The 21,992-nt window shown below is 47.7% G+C and overlaps 1 protein-coding gene across 1 annotated transcript in view; it reads left to right on the forward strand.

The window, feature by feature from the left end:
- Positions 1–3,447: 3,447 nt before the first annotated feature.
- The window catches only part of ONECUT1 (one cut homeobox 1), a 67,634-nt gene continuing 49,089 nt past the window's right edge, over positions 3,448–21,992 (forward strand). Inside the window, exon 1 of the mRNA XM_007935153.2 lies at positions 3,448–4,549. Coding sequence (XP_007933344.1) covers positions 3,448–4,549 — 1,102 coding nt within the window. The remainder of the gene's footprint in view (positions 4,550–21,992) is intronic.

Consider the following 21,992-nt stretch of genomic DNA (forward strand, 5'->3'; position numbering starts at 1 on the left):
AGCATGCAGATTGAATAAACATAGTGGAATGATACACCTCTGATATACACTTTTCCTGATTTTAAACAAGGCAGTATCCCCTTTTCTGTTAGAATGACTGCCTCTTGCTCTATGCACAGGATCCACAAAAGCACAATTAAGCATTCTGGAATTCCCATTCTTCACAATGTTATCCATAATTTGTTATGATCCACCTTTGTAAAGTCAATATAAAACAGATAAATATCTTTCAAATATCCTTAGTAACAGGCAAATTTTCCACAAGGTCAGTCAAACAAGAACAAAACGTTTATTTCTGACTCAGAAATCACTCTGACTCAGTCAACTACAGGAAAATAATGGTTAAATTCGACAGTCAAGAAAAAGTAGGTAGATTTTCAAACCTAAGCAAATCCTATGTGTGTATTTATATATATAATAGATATGTTGTTGTTGCTGTTGTTATGTGCCATCGAGTCAGACCCAACTATATATACTAGAAAAAAATACACATTAATATATATAAATATTATTAAAAATGTCAAAGGAAATGTTAAAGCAAGTCTAACACATATTTTATGTGTCCAGTTCTTTCTTTTGGCTCCTCTTTAGGGACCAAAACCAAACCAGGTCCCCTTTTCATAAAGCTCCCTGGGAGGGGAGAGACTGAGCTCACCTGATCCCAGCCCTCTTCAGGTGACCTCCAGGGACTCAGCCAGGAGCCTCACATCACACAAGGTTTCAGGATCAAGTCCCTCATCAGCTACATAAATGGAAAACCATGAACAATTTGTGCACTTAGTGGTATTTACTTTCTTTTTTTTAAACAAACTGCCTTTTGGGAAGAGAGTTGTCAAAAGGGCACATCAATCTTTGCAGGGGGGGGATTAAAATATGGGGGAGGTGGACAACACTTTACCTCAAATGCTGCCTGTTACTTAATCCATTGTTTGATTGCCTTTAAGAGAGCCTCATGCTCTATGCCATAGGAAGACAATAGAAACCAAAGAATCAAGAATGTAGCTTCCCTCCAACATATTGAGATCCACTAGGCAGAAAATGTTTTGTGTGTGTGTGTGTGTGTGTGTGTGTGAGTGAATGAGTGAATAGATCTTTTTTTTTTTTTTTTTTCTGAGTTCCTTTATGTCAGTGTATTTTTTCCAAAGGCCTTTTCCTTTGTGGAGACTCCAAATTCCTAAATGTTCATTGTGCAAGCAGACATTAAGAGGCCTATATACAGGGCCTCCATAAGAATTGTTTGGACAAGATGGGAGTGTCTCTGGTGATGAAACCAGATAGATTAGTCAATCTCAGGATATGGCAACTTTCAGAGAAGTCAGGTTGACCATTCCCACTGTCCTTGACCTACCTGGATCATGATGTTCTCCAGGTGGCTGCAAGTACCTGGGCAAAAAGAGGGGTCTCTTCATTGTTTAAGGTGCTCTGGTAGTGTAATGCCTAAGGCATTTGACTGCTAACCTGAAGGCTGGAGGTTCAAGCCCACCAGTCACTTCTCAGAAGGAAGATGGGGCAATCTACTTCCTTAGTGATACCTCCTCAGGACCCAAGGTGGTGGTTGTTACGTGCCGTGGAGTCGGACCGACTCATAGTGACCCTTCCTTGGGTTTCCGAGGTAGGATCACTACGGAACTAGATTGCCCAACCTTCCTTCCTAGGAGTGAGTGGTGGGTTTGAACCACCAGCCTCCTGGTTAGAAGTCAAGTGTCAAGTGAGCACTTTGTTTCATACCAAGACCCGGATAGTCCGAGTTCTGAAAGGCTGTTGGCCATTGTGATCACCACTTGCCTAGAGCTGAGGATCATCGCTGACCTCGCTGTAACTGCCAAAAGCTGGACAATGGGCACATCTGTTCTTTCTCTGAGGGATGAAAGCGCCTAAGCAGACAGGGCTCTGCCTTTAGTTTCTCTCTCTTTAAGTCTCCGCTGTGACAGCTGATGAACATCCCATCCCGCCTGATGCTCCCTCCCACCAGACCCAAGAATTAGGTTCGATTCTGGGTTGGAGCGCAATTGTGGGTGAGGGGCAATTGCGGCCTGAGCGAAATTGATTCAAATCTGGAGGTTCCTCTTGGGACGCCAGAAAGAGGGCGTCCCTACGGCCTAAACAGAGACAGGCGCGCCTGCATCCACCCTGCCTAAGTCAGTCCCTCCTCGGAAGCTCCGACCTCTGGGCGCTTTACCAGGCGGGCCACGAGCAACCGCAGGAAGGGTTTGAGCCTCGGCTGCCCCACCAACACCGGAAGTTAAAGTGGGAGCCCACTAGGGCATCCTTCCCCTCCCCCTGCAACACACAAGCGGAGTCATGGGCGAGACCAGCGCGCCGCCTCAATTACGAGCTCAGCGGGAGGACCCAGGCGGCAAGGGATCGCGAGGTATGGCCTGGGTCGGGACTCTCCTGAAGGAAAGCTCCTCTCCCCAGGACACGGATAAGGAAGGGTGGGTAGAAGAGCATTGGCGAGGAGAGACAGGAGGTGGAGAGTGCCTGGGCAACAGCCACCAAGCTGACGCAGGCCTAGAAGAAATTTGCGTCCCTGCACACACACACACACAAATGATAAGCACTTGAGAGTGGGGACAGCGCAAGATTCTTAGCAGCAAACAAGGAAATAAAGTTTACTGGCCAAAGGAGTAAGGGGTAAAGAGACGGCCCCCACTCCTGGGGCAGCCTGAGCCGGGAGGAAGCAAATGGAGGCTCTCCAACTAAAGCGCGCCGCCACCTGGAATGGGAACCAGGCAGAAGCGGCCCAGGACTGGGAAAAGAGATCCTACACCAGCCAGGGAGCGCTGCGGGGCGAAAGTCTCCCGGGGTCGCTCTCTCAGTCCGGCCTTCGCACTTGTTCGCGGTTCCCAGGTCTCAGGGTACCGCCGGGAAGGCTCACCCTCCCCCCCTTCATTTGTAAGGGGTTGTCACCGGACCAGCTTGCGGGGACCAGGGGGCGGGGCCTCGCCGAGCGCATGCGTTCTGCGCCTGGCGGGCTTGAGGGCGGGCCGCAGCGGCGGCAGCAGCGGCGGCTGCGGCGGCAGCACGGCGACCAAAGAGTCTGCAACAGTAACCGAGCCATGGCTCGAGCTGGCGAGCGGCGCGGGCAGGCAGCAGCCGCGACAGGCGGACAGGCCTCGTCAGGGGAGCCGGGGGCCTCACAATTCTAAGGAGAGGGGCGAGAGGGGGCTGAGGGCGGGCGGGCTGGAGGCACCGCTCTCGCCCAACTGCGCGGATCCTTTTTGGAAATTAATATTTAAAAAAAGCCGAGGAAGCCGAAGACGCAGAGGGGGAGGTGGGGGCAACAGGGAAGACAAGACACAGAGAGAGACAGAGCCCCACAGTGAAAGGAAGGAAGGAAGGCAGCAGTCGCCGGCAGCCGATGTGAAGACCGGACTCCGTGCGCCCCTCGCTGCTTCTGCCCGGCCACATCGATGTTGTGTCCGCCGCCCGCTCGCCCTGATCACGATGAACGCGCAGTTGACCATGGAGGCGATCAGCGAGCTGCATGGGGTGAGCCACGAGCCGGTGCCCGCCCCTGCCGACCTGCTGGGCGGCAGCCCCCACGCGCGTAGTTCGGTGGCGCACCGCGGCAGCCACCTGCCCCCCGCGCACCCGCGCTCCATGGGCATGGCGTCCCTCCTGGACGGCGGCGGCGGCGGCGATTACCACCACCACCACCGGGCTCCCGAGCACAGCCTAGCCGGCCCCCTGCACCCCACCATGACCATGGCCTGCGAAACTCCCCCAGGTATGAGCATGCCCACCACCTACACCACCTTAACCCCTCTGCAGCCGCTACCGCCCATCTCCACCGTCTCGGACAAGTTCCCCCACCATCACCACCACCACCATCACCACCACCACCCGCACCACCACCAACGCCTGGCGGGCAACGTGAGCGGTAGCTTCACGCTCATGAGGGACGAGCGCGGGCTGGCTTCGATGAATAATCTGTATACCCCCTACCACAAAGACGTGGCCGGCATGGGCCAAAGCCTCTCGCCCCTCTCCAGCTCCGGTCTAGGCAGCATCCATAACTCCCAGCAAGGGCTCCCTCACTACGCCCACCCAGGCGCCGCCATGCCCACCGACAAGATGCTCACCCCCAACGGCTTCGAAGCTCACCACCCGGCCATGCTCGGCCGCCACGGGGAGCAGCACCTCACGCCCACCTCAGCCGGCATGGTGCCCATCAACGGCCTTCCCCCGCACCACCCCCACGCCCACCTGAACGCCCAGGGCCACGGGCAGCTCCTGGGCACGACCCGGGAGCCCAACCCTTCGGTGACCGGCGCGCAGGTCAGCAATGGAAGTAATTCAGGGCAGATGGAAGAGATCAATACCAAAGAGGTGGCGCAGCGTATCACTACCGAGCTCAAGCGTTATAGCATCCCACAGGCCATCTTCGCGCAGAGGGTGCTCTGCCGCTCCCAGGGGACTCTCTCGGACCTGCTGCGCAACCCCAAACCCTGGAGCAAACTCAAGTCCGGCCGGGAGACCTTCCGGAGAATGTGGAAGTGGCTGCAAGAGCCGGAGTTCCAGCGCATGTCCGCGCTCCGTTTAGCAGGTGAGACCGCCAAGGAGCTGGGCGCGCGGGGAGATGGGGGACCGGGAAGTAGAGGGACTTAAGGAGAGAAGGAGAAAGGGCTTCATCCCACCACCCCTTTTCCCGAAAAAGGGAGGTGGTCTCTGGGCCCGGAATAGTTGGCACCGGGCCCCCAGGAGCAGACTTCCTCTTTCAGGATTCAGCGCGTTGGGTTGTGGGAGGCTCAGAGAGCTGAGCCGAGAGATCTCGGCAACCGCACAGAGCATTTGTGCTCAGGGACGGAGCTGGAAGCCAGCACGGGCAGAGAATGAGAGAAGTCCTCACTTGGCGGGACATGCTCTCTGGGGGATGAGCACTCCTGATGGGGGAGAGGGAGGCCACCGCGTGCGTGGAGCTGCACGTGGGTATTCCTCGCCAGTACCCCTGTCACACACCCCGGCGCAGGGCTGGAGCGAGCCAGAGGATCAGGCTGCCAGCCTGTGTTTGGCTGAACTCGCTGCAGTAACCCCTTCCAGTGCTCATTCTAATGGCACTGGGCAAGCTCGGCGGGAACTGCACTCGGCGAATGCAGTCAAAGCGTTCCGAAGCTGCCGGCAGTGGGCGCGTAGCACAACACGGTGTACAGGTTATCACACAATCTGCGCGTGGAGCTAGCTCTGGAAAGGAGAGTGGGGCAAAAGGTGCCAAGGTTGGGGTGATGACTGCCACCATCCCAGGAATAGGGGCGCTTCTAGCAGAACCCAGGGACCAGCTTGACAGTCACTCGCTTAGGATGTGTTACGTTTTATACTCTATGTGATTCCCCATGCAGGGGGCGAGTGTGTGAACGACCCCGTCGGCGAGCAGAGATTTCCCGGGTCTGAAACCCGGGTGTTCCCAGACTTAGGTTCAGACAGCACCCCTGGCCAACTCCTCCAAATTCTGTGGGCTGCGATGCGGAGGGAGTCTCTGGCTGGCGGACTGACGGAGGGGACTGCAGAGCCCAGCCAGAACCGCTGAGGGGATTTCAGGAGGATTTGTGAGGAGGGACAGGGGGTGGGGTGGGGTGGGGGCTGGGGCGAGGGCAGTCGGGGGCCGACTAGGTTTGCAGAGAACCGAGCAAAGGTTGCCAAGTTGATTGACTCCTGACTCCCGGTCCTTTCCTCCCCCCTTGCCGCTCCCTCCTCCCCAAGCCCGGCGCCCGGGCTGGAGCCCTAGCGAAAAGAAAGGTAAAGGCCGGAATGAGGGTTTGTTAATTAACTGGTCGTTCTCCATTAATTCGTCCCTGGAGAACGAAAGGCAGTCAATCCGCTCGGAGCCGGGGGCACTGAGCCGTTTCACCGTCTAAAATCAAAGCCAGAGGCCAGAGCCCCCTCCCCCACCTCGTGCCTACCAATGGGACGCTAGGGGGAGGCAGGTGTCCGCGAGCCTGCGACTCCGGCCCGGTTGCATCTGAAAGTGCGCTTAGGTGCTAGACGCTTGAGGCCTCCTAACCCGAGCGCCGCGCCGCCGGAGCCTCTGCCCTCGCGGGTTTTCCAGCCCTGCTCACGGTTGGTTCATGACAAGCCAAGTCCCGGCTCCGGCTTCTGGTGCCAGCGCCCGGGAGACAAGTGGGAGAGGTGGTACAGGTGAGGGAGGGGCGCGTACGGGGTGCCCTCGGGATCCTGGGCTCGTACGTCTCCACTCAGGAACCAAGGAAAGGCACGTCGTCTAGCCCTGTGTACAAGCATCGTATCGCCCCCCATGGAATGAGCGAGACCCACGGGCCACCGCGGTCCCAGAGACAATGCACGAAGGAGCTGCTCCTCGCCCTGACTGCTCCGCCTCTGCGGACGCCTAGGGTCGGTCGTGTCTTTTTTTAAAGGCTGGCATCCGACCTTTTAAGAGGCAATGGCTGCCGCGGCCCTCAAGCTGGGAGGGGGAGTGCAGAAATGGCGTGGGAAAGGAGAAGGATGTCCCCAGGGAAGTCCCGGACCCTCCGAAGGCGCGTGCTCCGGAACTTCAATGGCTGTCCTACCTCCACTACCTCACGTCGCCTCCTGGAAGGACAGACTGACAGGTTCTTTTCAGAGGCGACCCTCAAGCCCTGAATTCCGGCCCAGCGCCCTGCCCTGGGCGAGTGACCTCTGACCTCCGCTCGTGGAAAGCCGAGCTCAGGGGCGTCGCAGTGCTCGTGAGGGGGAGCCCGAGTCCTGGGACCAGAGTGCGGGAGGCACGGGAAGGTAGGCGGGCACAGGTGGGGTGCAGGGCCCCGGCCCAGGGGACTCCAGTGGTCATGGAGCTTGCACATCCAGGAGCCCCCAGAGCAGTTCATGACGATACATGTCCAGCTCTCAGCCCCAGGTACGGAGTCTTTCCTCGAAGAGGTGGAAAATCTAAGAATCCAGCAAAACATGTGTTTGGCGCCAAACCTCAAGCGGACTCCGCGTCTTAAGACCCAGCTGTAGAGTCATACCTTTGGTTTTCCTTTCTTTAACTTAACGGAAGGGGTGAGGTGGACTGCGACTGAGGGCGCCCTGCAGGCAGAGAAGCAGCAGTCCTTTCTCGCCAGGAAGGCGCCGCCCTATTTTTAAATCTTTAAAGAACAAAAAGACGCCTCATTACAGTTTCATTTAAAGGGGAAAAAAAAAAAAAAGGTCCTTTTCTTAACCCTCCAAATGATTTTTAGGAAGCCCTAAGCGGTGGAGCCTGAAAACTGATTGCCCAGCTCTTTGGCTGGGCGGCGGGAAGTTGCGGCTCCCCCACGTGGAGGCGCGCTTTACCGCTTGGCTCGCGTGTCCCTGGCGAAGAACCCCACCCCAGGCCCACTTCGGGTGAGGCCGTCGCTCCGGGAGGTCTGCTCCTTCGCTGCTCTGCAAGGGAATGTTTTCTCCCGGCCCCGCCCTGCCCCGCAGGCTCGGCTCGGGCTCCCAGCAGCGTGTGGTCTAGGGTCAAACCCCTGCCCCTCCCAGTATGTGGCGGCGCTTTTGAGGAGGCGCCTTTCCCTCAAGAAATTACGCAGGCTAGTGGAAGACGGAAGACAGGAGGAAATTCTCACCAAATTACCTTTACCAAAAAAAAAAAAAAAAATCAATATATGTTCCCTCAATGTGATACTTGCTGCTGCCCCATTAGAGCGCGCAGCGCGACCGGCTTGTGCCGAGGCTCGTCCCAGGAGGGGTGGGAGGGCTGGGCTGTGCAAGTGGGTGGGTGCGTCTTCTCTGACGTGGGCGCCTATCGAGGCACGAGAAGATTAGTTACCAATTAAAGATTCCAGAAGGCTGTGGTCGCGCAGCTGGAACTGCCAACGCAGGAAAAGACTGTGAAGGGCAGGGACCAGCGGGTGCAGCACTGCGGACCCAGGAAGCGATGGCGCGCAGACCAGGGGCTCGGGCGGGGGTGGAGTGGGGCCACTGTGCCAACCTTGAGACGACGATGCCTGCAAACCGCGCCGGAGAATGGGCCGCGACTCCTATGCAAGGCACGGGACCCGGTTCCTCCCCGAGATTTGCCCCAGAGCGGCCTGGGGGAGGGCTTGAATTTGGGGGGGGGGGAGTCGGCCTGGAGGCCTCCTTGAGAAAGTCTTGCCCGACTCAACCTGGGCAGTGTTTGCCGTGAGTGGCCTTGCGGCCTGGTTTATTGATAACTGGCCCCCGCGCAAGTCCATTTGCTTTTTGTTAATATTTATCCCGGCGGGTGACATTTCTGCTGTCTCCCCACTTTCCTAAACCGCGGGGCCGTACCGAAGTGGTGCGATGCTGGACCCTGGAAACCTTCACTTCGCGAACCCCCATAGGCTCCTGAGTCGGGAGAGAGGCCACGACTAGGCGTGTTGGACGCGGGAGCTGGAAGGATTTCTGGGCCTAAGTGTGGAAGGAGGAGGAGACAAGTGAACCGATTCCCATGCGTCCCGCAGTTGGGCTCCGAGGGTCTGGAGCAGCACAGCTGCTCTCCGCCGGCCGTGGCGCGAACAAAGGACCGGCGGGGCGCGGCCGGCGGAGTCCACCTCCGAGCCTTTGGAGGCAGGGGTCGGGAGGCAGGTGGCCTGCGGGAAGCCTCCTCCCGGCGCGGTCCGGGGGCCGGCCTGTTTGTCGGACAGAGACTGAGGTGTCCCGGAGCCCGGCCAGGAATAGTGGCCGAACGTCCAGAGAGTCTGCTGGGGACCCGCCCCCAACCAGTAGAGCCAAAAGGGTTCGCGCTTGGGTAGGTCACCAGAAGGCTTTGCCCATGTCCGTTCCCTCGGTAGCGTGGGGCAATAGTTCCCTCTGAGCAGTCCCCACTTGAAAGCACAAATCCCGGTGAGAAAAAGGGGCGGCCGGAAAATAAGTGTGCTTTGGTTGAGATTGGAGCCTCTAGTTTGGGGTGAGAGAGACCTGCTTCTGGGGCAAGGAGGCCTGACCACTATTGTGTGGCGACCTTGATGTCAACGTAGCGAGGACGCTGCAGTAGACAAACAGCCCACAACCTGTTCGAAGGGCAGCTGACTGTCCCGTCAGTGGTGCAGCCCCAGACCCCTTGGAAGCGACCAGAGAGCGATCGGGGTCGGCTGGAACGACCTTCCCAGCCTAGGGCGCGAGTGCCACTGAAGACCCAGTCCCACCATCTGACACTTGCCACTGACACTTGGAACAGACGGTGCCTTCAATAGCACTGTTGCGTCTTATCAGCAAAGCTACTCAAAGCCTAGACGCGTCCTCCTTTATCTTCAAGCTGCGAGCCCTCCGCGCGCTGCAGGGAGCAGAACTCCTGAGAACGCCAGTGCTCACCATTTGGGCTCACCTCCCCGGAGTAGCCCAACGGGCTGTGCTTCGGAAGTAACGCGCGCCCCCTGCGGGCCACCGGCGCCTGACGCCGAGGAAACCCCTGCGGTCCTGCCCGCTGCAGAGAGAAAAAGGATGCTTGCTGCGGGTTTTTTTTTTTTTTTTTTTTTTTTTGTTTTTTTTGTATTTTCAAAACGATAACTATTTTAGTAAAAAGAGGGTGTGGAGGATGAAGAGAACGGTATCTAGTGAATCCATTTGGGTCCCCAAGTATGTTTGGATAGTTGCCCATTAATGGGAACAAAACTCCCATCCCTCCAAATTACACCCCAACTCTGACCTTCCCAAACAGGATGTGTGTGTGGATTTTCTATCTCTATTATTCTTTTACCGGCATGTTTCTATTTGAGAAAAGCAAGGCCAGAGTAGAAAAGGTGATCCTGGCTGTCTGAAGTAGGAGGTTGGGGTTGGGGGGATGTGGTACTGGTCGGATTAGCTGTTCCTTTGTTTTGTTGTTTCCCTTTCCGGCGACCTGACCAGAGTCAGGAGGCAGTTCTGAGGCCTTGAGCTTGGAGGTCTTTGTTTCCTCTGGTGTGGGTGGGTAAAAGGGCATTCAGAGGTCGACCGGCCTGGAGCCTGGTGCTGCGTCAGGACCCTGGACAGGACCACGCCGCAGCTTCACTTAGTCAAGTTTCTCTGTGCTTGGAAGACGGCTAGGATATCTTTGAAAAGTAGTGGGTAAACGGAAACTGATGGCTAATATTCCAAAGTTTATGAGAAGGTGCGAGGCTCTGCTGGGAATATACCCTGGCGCAGTCAAGTAATCGGAAAGATCAAATCTACCTGCGTCAATCAGGTGGTTGATCTTTTCTTCCCTCCACGGCAGCTTTATGTGTGCGTCTGAGTGCACGTGCACACCTGCTTATAAAATCGGAATTCGTGTCCCTTATGTGTGACAGGGGTTGGATCATTAAGCTAAAACGTTCAATTCAGTCCCTTTGATCCGTGCTGAGGAAAATCTATAGTCATCTCTAATCTATGAGGTCTTTAAGGAGGTTGTTACATGAGCTGTTTTGATGTCATCATTTCCACATTTGTGGCAAAGTCCACTAATCAAACAGGCGCTGCTGCTCAGAGTTCTTGGAAGAAATAGTTCTTACAGGGCATATTGGTAAAACTATTCCTGATTTCCTTGTAAGAAAAAAATCCTCCCGTTAATGAAGGCGAGTAATTAAAAAGGAGGCTCTCAGGTGTTTGCTCCTCAGCCTCAGTAGTCAGAGACCTTGCACTTCAAGTGACACCGCTCAGTGCTCTTTTCAAACTCCATATATTGTAACATTTAAAAATTAACTTAGTGTTTATAAATCAGCCAAGGAGTTTTGATGAGGTTGAATAAGAAATGATGAGTTTTATTTTAGGAGCTCTGGTGGCCTAGTGTCTAAGGCATTTGACTGTTAACCGGAACACTGGTGGTTCAATCCCACCAGTGACTACTTGGAAGGAAGACTGGGGCAATCCACTTCCATAGTTTCACAGCTTTGGAAACCCAAGGAGAGGTCGCTATGATTAGGATCCGACTCTAGGCAGTGCATTTGGCTTTTTGGTTAGTTCATTTTAGTCCCCATTAAAATAGCAGGATTTCCACACTCTGGTAAAACTGAATGGCCCACAGCTTAGGGTAGCAAAAAAGGAAAGTCCTACTGAGATCATAGTTGTTAGAAGATAAATTTTTTATAATATAGCTAAGAGCCTTCACCAATCATTAAATATGATTTTCATTGTATTTCTATTTGAATATGAATAAAGTCCCTCTGAGAGAAGAAAGCCACATTACTTCCACATGAAAAATGTCAGCCTATAGAGTCCAATTCCTCGGAAGGAAGATGGAGCAATCTACTTCCGTAGTGATACTGCCTCAGAAACCCGAGGAGGGGTCGCTATGAGTCGGGTCCGACTCGACGGCAAACAACAACATAGAGTCCAATAGAGAGGTCTGGTGGTGCTGTGGTTAAAGCAGTGGACTGCTAACCAAAAGGTCAGTGGTTCAAACCCATCAGCCACTCCACAGGAGAAAGATGAGGCTTCCATAAAGATTTATGGTCTTTGAAACCCTATGGGGCAGTTCTACTCTGTCCTGTAGGGTCACTAAGAGTCAGAATTGACTCAATGGCAGCGAGTTTATAGAGTCTAGTAAAAAGAAAAGGAAAAAAAAATATTGCTAACGTGAATGAATTTAGTGCACAACTATAAATTCTTATCTTCTAGATTTTGTATGTATGTATTTTAAAACTAATGAATGCTACTTCTCTTCTAAGATGGTAGGATTAGGTGATTATGTAAGGTGACTACATCGGTCACCAGACAATCTGATTATTTTGATACAAGCATACAAAATATTTATCACAGGGTCTTGCTATAGAGTTGTCTACATGTGTCCTTCATAAAAGATATCACATTATCATGAAATTGGAACAAATTAACTTCTAGGAATTTTCTTCTCCTTTAGGTTAAGATGATTTAATAAGACAACAACTGAATAGAACTAGACCCCAAAGCACAACTGATCAGATTTGTCATAGCAATTGAGAAAAAAATAAAATGAGCTTAAAATTGTTGTGCATATAATATTTGTCAGGTACTGTACTAGACACATAGCTATTCTTATTTAATACTTCCCAAACCTTACAACACCTTGGAATCACTTGGTGATGTTCAAATATATATATATATAGATGCCTGACTGCAACCCCACATACTCTGATTTAATTTGTATGGGAAGTGACCTGGGCATGGGAATGTTTTAAAATTTCCCAAGTCATTTTAATATGTAGCAAAATTTTGGAACCACTGATCTTTGTGATAGTTAACATTATTTTCTTTATTTCTCTCCTTAGTAAGGTTAAATAATTTTCCTGTGGTAGTATAGCTGGAAGCACTGAAGCTTTGAATTCACTTTCCCGACTCACAGCCCAGAACCCTTTTACCCTCCACACCTAGTGCAGATCCTCCAGGTCAGTGGACCCACCGGAAATGCCTGCTTCATTGTCACATACACCCAATCTAGAAAGTCTCAGTGTAATAAAGGTCTTGAAATTAGACAGCGCTTGTCTATTTTCTAGGATTCTCAATTATGCAAACTTATTTCTTTTCCACTCAAGACTTATGAAAGTGACCTTTTATTGTCTTCTTTTGAAAAAGCAGCCAGAGGGAATGCAAGGCAGTATGAGCTAGACTTGGAATCCAAGTCTCCCCATGCATTTGTTCATTTAAACAATTATTGATGGGGAAGGCCCATCTCATTAGATGTGTTCCTTGTGGGTAGACTGGTCCACTGGGATCAATGCCTGTAAGAGGGCCTAAAGGCCCAAATACTCTTGTACTTCCAGGCATCAGTGTTCTGTTCTGCAGTTGGGCAGCAATTGCATTTATTGGTTTCACATCAGCACCTATCTTGCTATTTCAAAGCTTGCCTGTTACTCCTCATATTTTAGCACTCTCCAGTGAAAAACAACAAATTGACTTGAACTCTGTCTATATGTGGGCAAACATCCAGAGGGCAGCTTAAGATTTCAGTCAAACCCTGTATGTTTCCAGTTATCCATGTTTCTCATCTTCCGTTTCATATACATAATGGTAGTCAGAATTAACAGTTTCTGAAATCGCTGCTTTCATTTTTACATCTGGTGATGATCTCATAGTCCCAAAGAGAGGTTGTCGGAGAACAATAAACTATATGCTTTTCTTTTTTTTTTTCCTGTCATCTTCCAAAACAGATCAATGGGGGAAATTAAATATATAAGCGAGCAAAGCGCGCCACCTAGTGACCTCCGTGCTCACTGCAGGTTCGGCGACTGGAGTGCGTGAGAGGAGTGGCTAACGCGATTCAAGTATTGATGGAGTCACAAAAATCGTTCATTAAGGCAATTTAATCTTTGCTATTAAATGTCCTTTCAATTCATTTGGGGTAATTAAGATGCAGTTAAAGTGATTAAATTCTAATTACTTCTGCTAGACAAAGACATATTTGTCACACTAATGCGGTTAACTAAGGACTCAGAAAGAAAGTTAACATTTACTTCAAATGATGCAACTGGAAAAATCAGTTCCTCTTTTCATCATTAATCCAGTGAGCTGGGTGATTATGTAATGGCACTACAAGCTCATTAAATGGGGGAAGCACTGATTAAAATGAGTGCTAGAAGGAAAACCTGAACCAGAAGTACTTTAGTACCCTGTGGTCAGCATTCCTAGGCAAAATTACATGGTGCTTCCCCCCCTACCTCCCCCAGCTCCATCTCAAAGTAATAAACAGCTCCTGAGTTTTATCCTGACATTAAAAAGAGGGGCGCCTCCCAGAAAGCTTTTATTACCAGACTGTAGACATTGTTAAACCGAAAGATATTTTTAAATGGTAAATGGATTCTTGGGATAGAGAGGAGAAAGGCAGATGGGTAGGGATGGGAAGGAAATTCCTGAAATAAATAGCGCCAGGATAAAAATTTCCACTGCAGGCTTTAGAAGTGACTTTCCTTTGCACAAACACCTTTCCCAGTAGACAGCCCTCCTCACCCAACACAGACCCAGTTTTACTGCCTTTGATGAATGGGGATAGACTCCTCTGCCCAGAATTATGCCACATCTAGTTAAGATGCACAGGCTAAAGAGTGCTAAGTATCTCTGCTGCAAATTGGTCTGTTTTTTCCACATTCACATTGTATTATAAACCATCAGGTCACTGAAACTGTTTTGGTATAATCTCCACAAATAACAGTTCCCAGTCTCTTAGGACAGCTTAATTCTGAGTGCTCATAAAATGAGGAAGAATTAAAAACCTAATGACCCTCTACTGACCCTCTTCTTTACCAAACATAATGTTCTTCTCCAGGGACAGGTCCCTCCTGATAACATGTTGAGAGAAAATGAGACAGTCTTACCATCCTGGCTTTTAAGAAGCATTCTGGCTGTACTTCTGTATGTCTTCCAAAATGAATTTGAAGTTTGCCTTCCTAACAAAAGTAGCTTTTTAAGGCAGTGCCTGGCTCTGGCCTGGGGGGGTGGTGATCCTAGAATATGGATGGTTAATCAGAGGATTGGAGATTGTTTTCTCCAGGAAACTATCAAATTTGCATATTGAAAACCATAATCAAAATGGTTGTACTTTTCCCTCATTTATCGCACTGGATAGTATTATCCCTATCTACTTCACAAATAAGAAGCTAAAATTATCAAATTCATCAGTCACTTAAGTCAAACAACTATCTTTTTAAAAATTAATTGGCCAGTTATTTTAATATTTACAGTCATTCATTTTATAGATCATGTTATATTATTTTAAAGAATATAACCAATGTTACTAAATTGTATATGTAGAAAATGTTGAGTTGGTATAGATTTTGCTGTATATATTCTCAACAACAAATGATTTTTTAAAAAATTACTAGAAAAACATTTCCTTAACTTTTACAATAATGGACTAATACAATATTTGTCCTTTTGTGACTGACTTATTTCGCTCAGCATAATGTCCTCCAAGTTCATCCACATTATGCGGTGTTCTGCAGATTCTACATTATTCTTTAGCGTTGCATAGTATTCCATTGTGTGAATGTACCAAAGTTTGGTTATCCATTCCTCAGTTGTTGGACATCTAGGTTGTTTCCAAGTTTTGGCTATTGTAAATAGTGCTGCGATGAACATCGGCGTGCATGTATCTGTTCTTCAAGATCATATACAGGGTTGGCAGACAATGGGCCTCTCGAAGAGTATGAAGGGATGGACACTGGGAGGAGGTAACTATGGGGAGGAAGTGGGAGGGGAGCTGCTGCATTGTAAATTTTGGTCAATGACATGAGACAAAGTATATGTGAACTGCTGTATGAAAAGTGAATTTACTCTGTAAATCTTCACCCAAATCCTAATAAAAAAAAAAAAAAAAGAGAGAAAAAAAAAAATTACTAGAAAAAATCCTGAGCTAAGAATCTAGTGTCCTAGGAACAGATTCTTGTATGAATTAGCTCTGAAGCCTTGTCAGGTCATTTTACCTTACTGGGCCTCAGTCTCCTTCAATGTAAAATGAAGGATTTGGATGTAGGGTTTCTTTTAGCTCCTACATTCTATGGTTGATTGTTTTCAATGAGAACTTTGTATACATGACACAGCCCAGTTGGAAACCTAGTCTTTTATCTCATTTTGATGTTCTGTCCCCAACATCAGGATTCAACAAGGTGTCAGTCCCAGGGCAACAGTCTACTGTCCGATGGTTGGGAGGAAACAGCCCATGAGGTCAGGAGTGCTGCCTTCTGGCTCTAGTTTAAGATTGCATTGTCCATGTCCTAGTAATACAAGCACTTGGTGAGGATACCCATCATCAGGAACTCTTCATATCGCTGGTAGGAATCTGAATTGGCACCATCACTTCAAAAAATTAATTATATATGTCCAGCAATTCTACTCTTTGATAGGTACCAAAACGCACAAATGCTGCAAGAGACTTATATAAGACTGTTTGTAGCAGCATTGTTCATAAGCCTGGAAAACTAGAAACAGCTCAAATATCTGATGAGGACTCCATAAATAAACTGTGATGTATTCATATAATGCAATTTTATACAGTGATGAAAATGAATAAACCACAACTGTACACAACAGAAATGAGTCTGAGGAACACTGTTGAATTTTTTAAAAGCTATAGAAGACCACACCAGAGTAAGACCATTTTTATAAAGCTCAAAAGCATTACTAAACAATTTAGTGTTTAGAGATATAAAAATAAGTGGTAAAAACTATTTTTAAGCAACCAAATGAATTATTAACACAAAATTCAGGAGCGTGGTTACTTCTGGTAGGGGAAGGCAAGGACATAAGAGGAGAGAAAAACACCCTTGTAGCTTCAACACTTTGTTAGATGGCAATGGTGTCCTAGGGTTGTGTCATCCACTGTGGTAACTCACAGTGTCACCCTTCCCCCCACAGACCTTCTCCCATACCAGACCTTGTTGTTGTTGTTAGATGCTGTCAAATCAGTTCCAACTCATAGGCCCCCTTTGTACAACAGAACAAAACACTGCACCATCCCCACAATCATTGCTTTGTTTGAGCCCATTGTTGCAGCCACTGTTTCAATCCATCTCATTGAAGGTCTTTCTGTTTTTCACTGAGCCTCTACTTTACCAAGCACAATGTTCTTCTCCAGAGACTGATTCCTCCTGATAACATGTTCAAAGTATATGAGACAAAGTCTCACCATCCTGGCTTGTAAGGAGCATCCTGGCTGTACTCCTTCCAAGATAGATTTGTTCATTCTTCTGGCAGTTCATCATATATTTAATATTTTTCACCAACACCATAATTCAAAGGCATCAGTTCTTCTTCTGTGACCCTTATTCATTGTCCAGCCTTCATATGCATATGAGGCAATTGAAAATACTGTGGCACCTTAGTCTTCAAAGTGGCATGTTTGTTTTTTAACTCTTTAAAGAGATCTTTTGCAGCAGATGTACCCAATGCAATATGTCATTTGATTTCTTGACTGCTGCTTCCATGGGCATTGATCGTGGATCCAAGTAAAATGAAATCCTTGACAACTTCAATCTTTTCTCTGTTTATCATGATATTGCTTAATGGTCCAGTGTGAGGATTTTTCTATCTTTAGTAAAGTTTTATCAACCTCAATAGTATGTGACAAATATAGTTGTAAATTGCTTAAATGTAATATTTCTTCAACAAAACAACACAATGCTGTTGAGTCAGATCTGAATCATAGTGACTCCTCCTTGGGTTTCTGAGGCAGTATCAACTATGGAAGTAGACTGCCCAACCTTTCTTCCAAGGAGTGGCTGGTGGGTTTGAACCGCCAGTCTGCTGGTTAACAGTCAAAAGCCTTAGGTACTACGCTACCAGAGATAATAAGAATACCAAAAAAGAAAAAGAAAAACCTAAAAAACTCACTGCCGTTGAGTTGATTAAACTCATAGGGACCCCTCTTTGGGTTTCTGAGGTGGTATCACTACGGAAGTAGATTGCCCAGTCTTCTTTCTGAGGAGTAGCTAGTGGGTTTGAACCGTCAGCCTTCTGGTTAGCAGTCATAGGCCTTAGGCACTACACCACCAGAGCTTCCAGATAATAAGAATACTAACAACAAAATTGTTTTATAAAATCTTTTTATATTGAATTATAGCATCTTTAGTTATTACATGATTAGTAATGAGTGGAAGCCTTTTTTATTTTTTTCATTCTCAAAAAAGTTATTGATATAGGTTCATAAATACTAATTGCCACTAATTCATAGCCAAAACACCAGAAAAACTGACAAAGTCAGCAACTGTGAAAAAACCAGCAGCAAGGAAAACAACAGTGTTTTCTTACAGCAGGCACAGACAACCACGTGATTCAGAGCACCATTGTAATTGAGTAATTATGACAGCTCTGATCGGAGCACATTAGAAGGTTCAAAAAGTAAATCAGCATAGAATTTTAGCCTTGTAGGTATATTGATAGGAGCTCTGGTAGCATAGTGCCTAAGGCACTTGACTGCTAACCAGAAGGCTGGTGGTTCAAACCACTAGCCACTCCTCAGAAGGAAGATGGGGCAATCTACTTCCATAGTGATACTGCCTCGGAAACCCAAGGAGGGGTCACTATGAGTCGGCTCCGACTTGAGGACACATAACAAGAACAACAGGTATATTGATACACATAAACTGGGCTTACAAAAAATGTTTTCATTATTGAAACTAACTATAGGGATATTTTTAGAAAAGGTCATAAATTTATGCTGAAATAGTGCACAAAAATTTTATAGACAGTCATTTTTGTGCCACCCTCTCTGACAATGTCACCCAGTGCAGTTGGCAACCCCTATACCCAGTGATGCCATTATTGGATAGTGTGTTCACAGGTGGTCAATTTGTTATCATGCTTCCTGTCTTACATATCTGATATCTATTACTTTTGTAAATGGTATTGTTTGTTGCCATTGAGTCAGTTCCAATTCATGGTCACCCTATATGTGCAGAATAGAACTGCCTCCTAGGGTTTTCAAGGCTGTGACTTTGTGGAAGCAGATTACTAGGCCCGTCTTACAAGGCACCACTGAGTGGATTCAAACCACTGACCTTTCAGCTAGTAAAGTGCTTAACCATTTGCACTACCCATGGACACCACTTGTAAGCAATAAATAGTGTTCAATTTTAACACTGAGGGGGATAAAATACTGTTTTTGTGTGATTCACCCAAACCAAACAATTTGGACCAAACAAATTCCAAGATGTTTTCTACTGTCATTGAAGCAATTTAAAGTCCTATGCTAAACATCAGCATTGTTAGGAATTATAGGTTCCTAGAACTTGGAGTTTTGGTAGCGTAGTGCCTAAAGCACTTGACTGCTAACCAGAAGGCTGGCGGTTCAAACCCACCAGTCACTCCTCGGAAGGAAGGTTGGGCAATCTACTTCCACAGTAATACCTCCTGGGAAACCCAAGGAAGGGTTGCTATGAGTCGGGGTTGACTCGGCGGCACATAACAACAACAACAGAAGAACTTGGACCTGTTGTGCCTAAGTTAAGTGCTCAACTATAAGCTGCAAAGTTGGCAATTTGAATTCCCCCAGAAGCGCCTTGGAAGACAAGCCTGGCAACCTGGTTCTGAAAGATGACAGCCTTGAAAACCCAATGGAGCAGTTCTTCTCTGCACACATGGGCTCTTCATGAGTCTAAACTGACTTCATGGCAATTAACAGCAACAGCAGACCTTGGGCTGACTGTGGACGGGACTTAAGAAGTAAAAGAGGAAATTTCATTAGATATGGAAAGGGGTTCATTTTTCCATTGCTCTAGCAGGTACTATGCTTGGGGCTGAAGATGGAGTGAATAGTAGGTTTGGCTTCTTGCTCCTTGGGAACTCAGTCTAGTGGGAAAGGCAGAGGAATAGCTCCTCATGTACTTCTTTTTGCTTGTTTTTTTTTGTTCCAAGAAAGATAATTTTGGGAACAATTGTGTGATGACCAGTAGTACCAGTTCCCATGGGGTCAATCCAAGTCCTGGCGAGCCGGTGTGTGTCAGGGGAGGACTGTGCTTCCTAGGTTTTTCAATGGCTGACTTTTTGGAAGTTGATCACCAGACCTCTCTTCTGAGGCACGTCTGGGTGAACTCAAAGCTCCCGTCTTTGAGTTAGCAGCCAAGCATGATAACCATTTGCACCACCCAGGGTGTGATAAAGGCACATCATTGAAGGTCTAAGGGATGAAGATGACTTGAATCAGAAATAGAGGAAGAGGGAACAGTAGTCTGTGTGGTGACCCTGGCTGAAACAACTTCCCAGCTTCTTGAATCTGTATTACTGTATAGCTAGAAGCTTGTTCCTCTCCAACAGAACTGAATGACATGATACATTGCCATCAATAACAAACTCACTAACTGCCGTCGAGTTGGATTCGACTCATAGCAACCCCTCCTTGGGTTTCTGAGGTGGTGTCATCACGAAAGTAAAAGGCTGTGGTTTTCATCAGTGAGGGAGGGGCAGGAAGTGGGTTTCATATTCTACTAGCGGAGAAAATCCAATTGGTGGGAGAGAGGTAGGGGTAGAATATGTGTTGCCTAAAAAGCCTCCTAGGGGATTCTATGTAACTTCAAGTTGAGAATTATGATGCTGATATTGAAAATTTAAAAGCAAATGACTTTTCTTTTTGCCTCAGAAGGAAGATTGGGCAATCTAGTTCTGTAGTGATACCGCCTTGGAAACCCACGGAGGGTTCGCTATGAGTCAGATCCAACTCAATGGCAATGAGTTTGTTTTTTTGGTTTTCTTTTTGCCACCTTTTTTTTTTTTTACCCTTATTTCTGGAACAATCTGTAACTCCATGTAGTTCTTCTGGTCTCAGGGCAATGAAAGCTGAGGTCCCCATGGCCCACTAGTCCCTTGGACTAATCATTTCCTTGTGTCTTCATGCTTGATTGCTCAGGAGGAGAGACCAATAATTGCATCTTAGATGGCTGCTTGTAAGCTTTTAAGATCCCAGTTTCTACTCACCAAAGTAGGATGTAGAGCATTGTTTTTGTGTAGTATCTTACGCCAATTGAGCTTGATATCCCCCACCACCACGACAATTCATCCCCCCCCCCAAGGTATTTGACTGTGGCTAAGAAGTTATCGTAACTTTGCCCCCTGTTACTCTTGTTATATATATATGGACATTTGTATAGCACGTATATATATGTATGTAGAAAAATCATCTGCCAAACCAATATATCACTTTTGAGATCAAAGTTTCACCCAAGAATTCAAGATTCAACACAAAATTGGTTCAAGATTGGAACCACATGCTTTTCTATCTAAAAACATCACTGTTTTATAGGTCCTTGCTATGCAAAGTGTGTTTCACAGACCAAGAGTGTCAGCCTCACCTGGGAACTTATTAGAATGTATTCTCAGGTTTCACGCAGCCCTACTGAGTCTGACTCTGCATTTTAACAAGATCCCCAGGAGATGCACATGCACATTAAAAAGTCTGAGAAGCACCATTGTGGGTCATATTACATCATTTTAAAGATCAATTTTCCTTTATCCACAAACACTGATTGGGGGCCTCCTGTGTGCCATACAGTGAGCTAAGTGTTAGGGCTAGAAAGGTGAATGATAGTGTCGTACCTGGAGAAACTCAGAGGTGGGGAATGCATGGTAAGTACTTAACATGTATCTGATGGATGCTATGGTCTAGGGATAAATAAAATGCTGTGGGCACAGGAAAGGAAACCAGAAAGAAGACTTTGTGGGCCAAAAGGCTTGGGGCTATGACAGCAGGAACTAAAGGAAGTTGCAGTGCCGCAAAATCATCAGATTGTGCTTTCCGAAAGCAAACTGGTAGCTTGAGGGAAAGATAATAGGAGAAGAGTAGCAGGGGACTAGGTAGGAGAGATGGCAATAGATTGTGAGGGTCTATTTATGTGTCACTGCCAGAAGAGGGTGAAGAGAGAAGTGGGCAAAATTTGAGAGGTATTTCTAAAGTAAAACTGGGGGGAGATCGTGGGAGGTAAGCGTGAAAGAGGAACTGACTCCATTGTTCTGCTTTGGGAACCTGGTGCATCAACAACAACCACAGAGTGTCTATGTTGATATAAATGTAAAGAAATAACATTTCAGAAAAAACCCATTCTGTCAAGCATATTCTGAAGCTAGGTGGGTTCTCTGGCCTCTGCATAGATCACTTCATAGACGAGACAAGATATTAGCATGATGCTAATAAGGTGAAGAATGTGGGTTCAGTCCTTCTGGTTTAGTTTGTGCTTCCCAGTTTTGGTGGGCACTGATGGCCACTTTCATTCCAGTCAGCTACTGCTGGCACACAGGGGCCATGGCGAACCAGTGTAAAGGGTTAGCCCAAATCCATCCCTGCTGTTAGAGTAACAAGTAACCCCCAGTACCAGCAGGTCAGGAGGCTTCAGTCTGTAAGCAAAGACAACAGGAGAGAAAATGATCCACTTTGCTGGAGACTTGTTAGATGTGTTCTCCAAAAGAGTCCCTTTCAGATCAGCTTATGACAAGAATTAAATATTCTTTTTTTTTTTTTTTTAATTGTGATTTGGGTAAAAATTTACAGAGCAAATTCACTTTCCATACAGCAGGGGAACTAAATATTCTAAAGTCAAATTTATTCTCATAAGAGAGCAAGTTTAACTTTTCTCTAATCTAGTTATTTTCACAGTTGTCCCATGAGGCTCAAATTTTTTAAAAAATAATTAAAATAAGCAAAT

The sequence above is a fragment of the Orycteropus afer genome, unplaced genomic scaffold, assembly GCF_000298275.1.
Source record: "Orycteropus afer afer isolate SDZICR_OR568_19922 unplaced genomic scaffold, OryAfe1.0 scaffold00026, whole genome shotgun sequence".
Lineage (NCBI taxonomy): Eukaryota > Metazoa > Chordata > Mammalia > Tubulidentata > Orycteropodidae > Orycteropus > Orycteropus afer.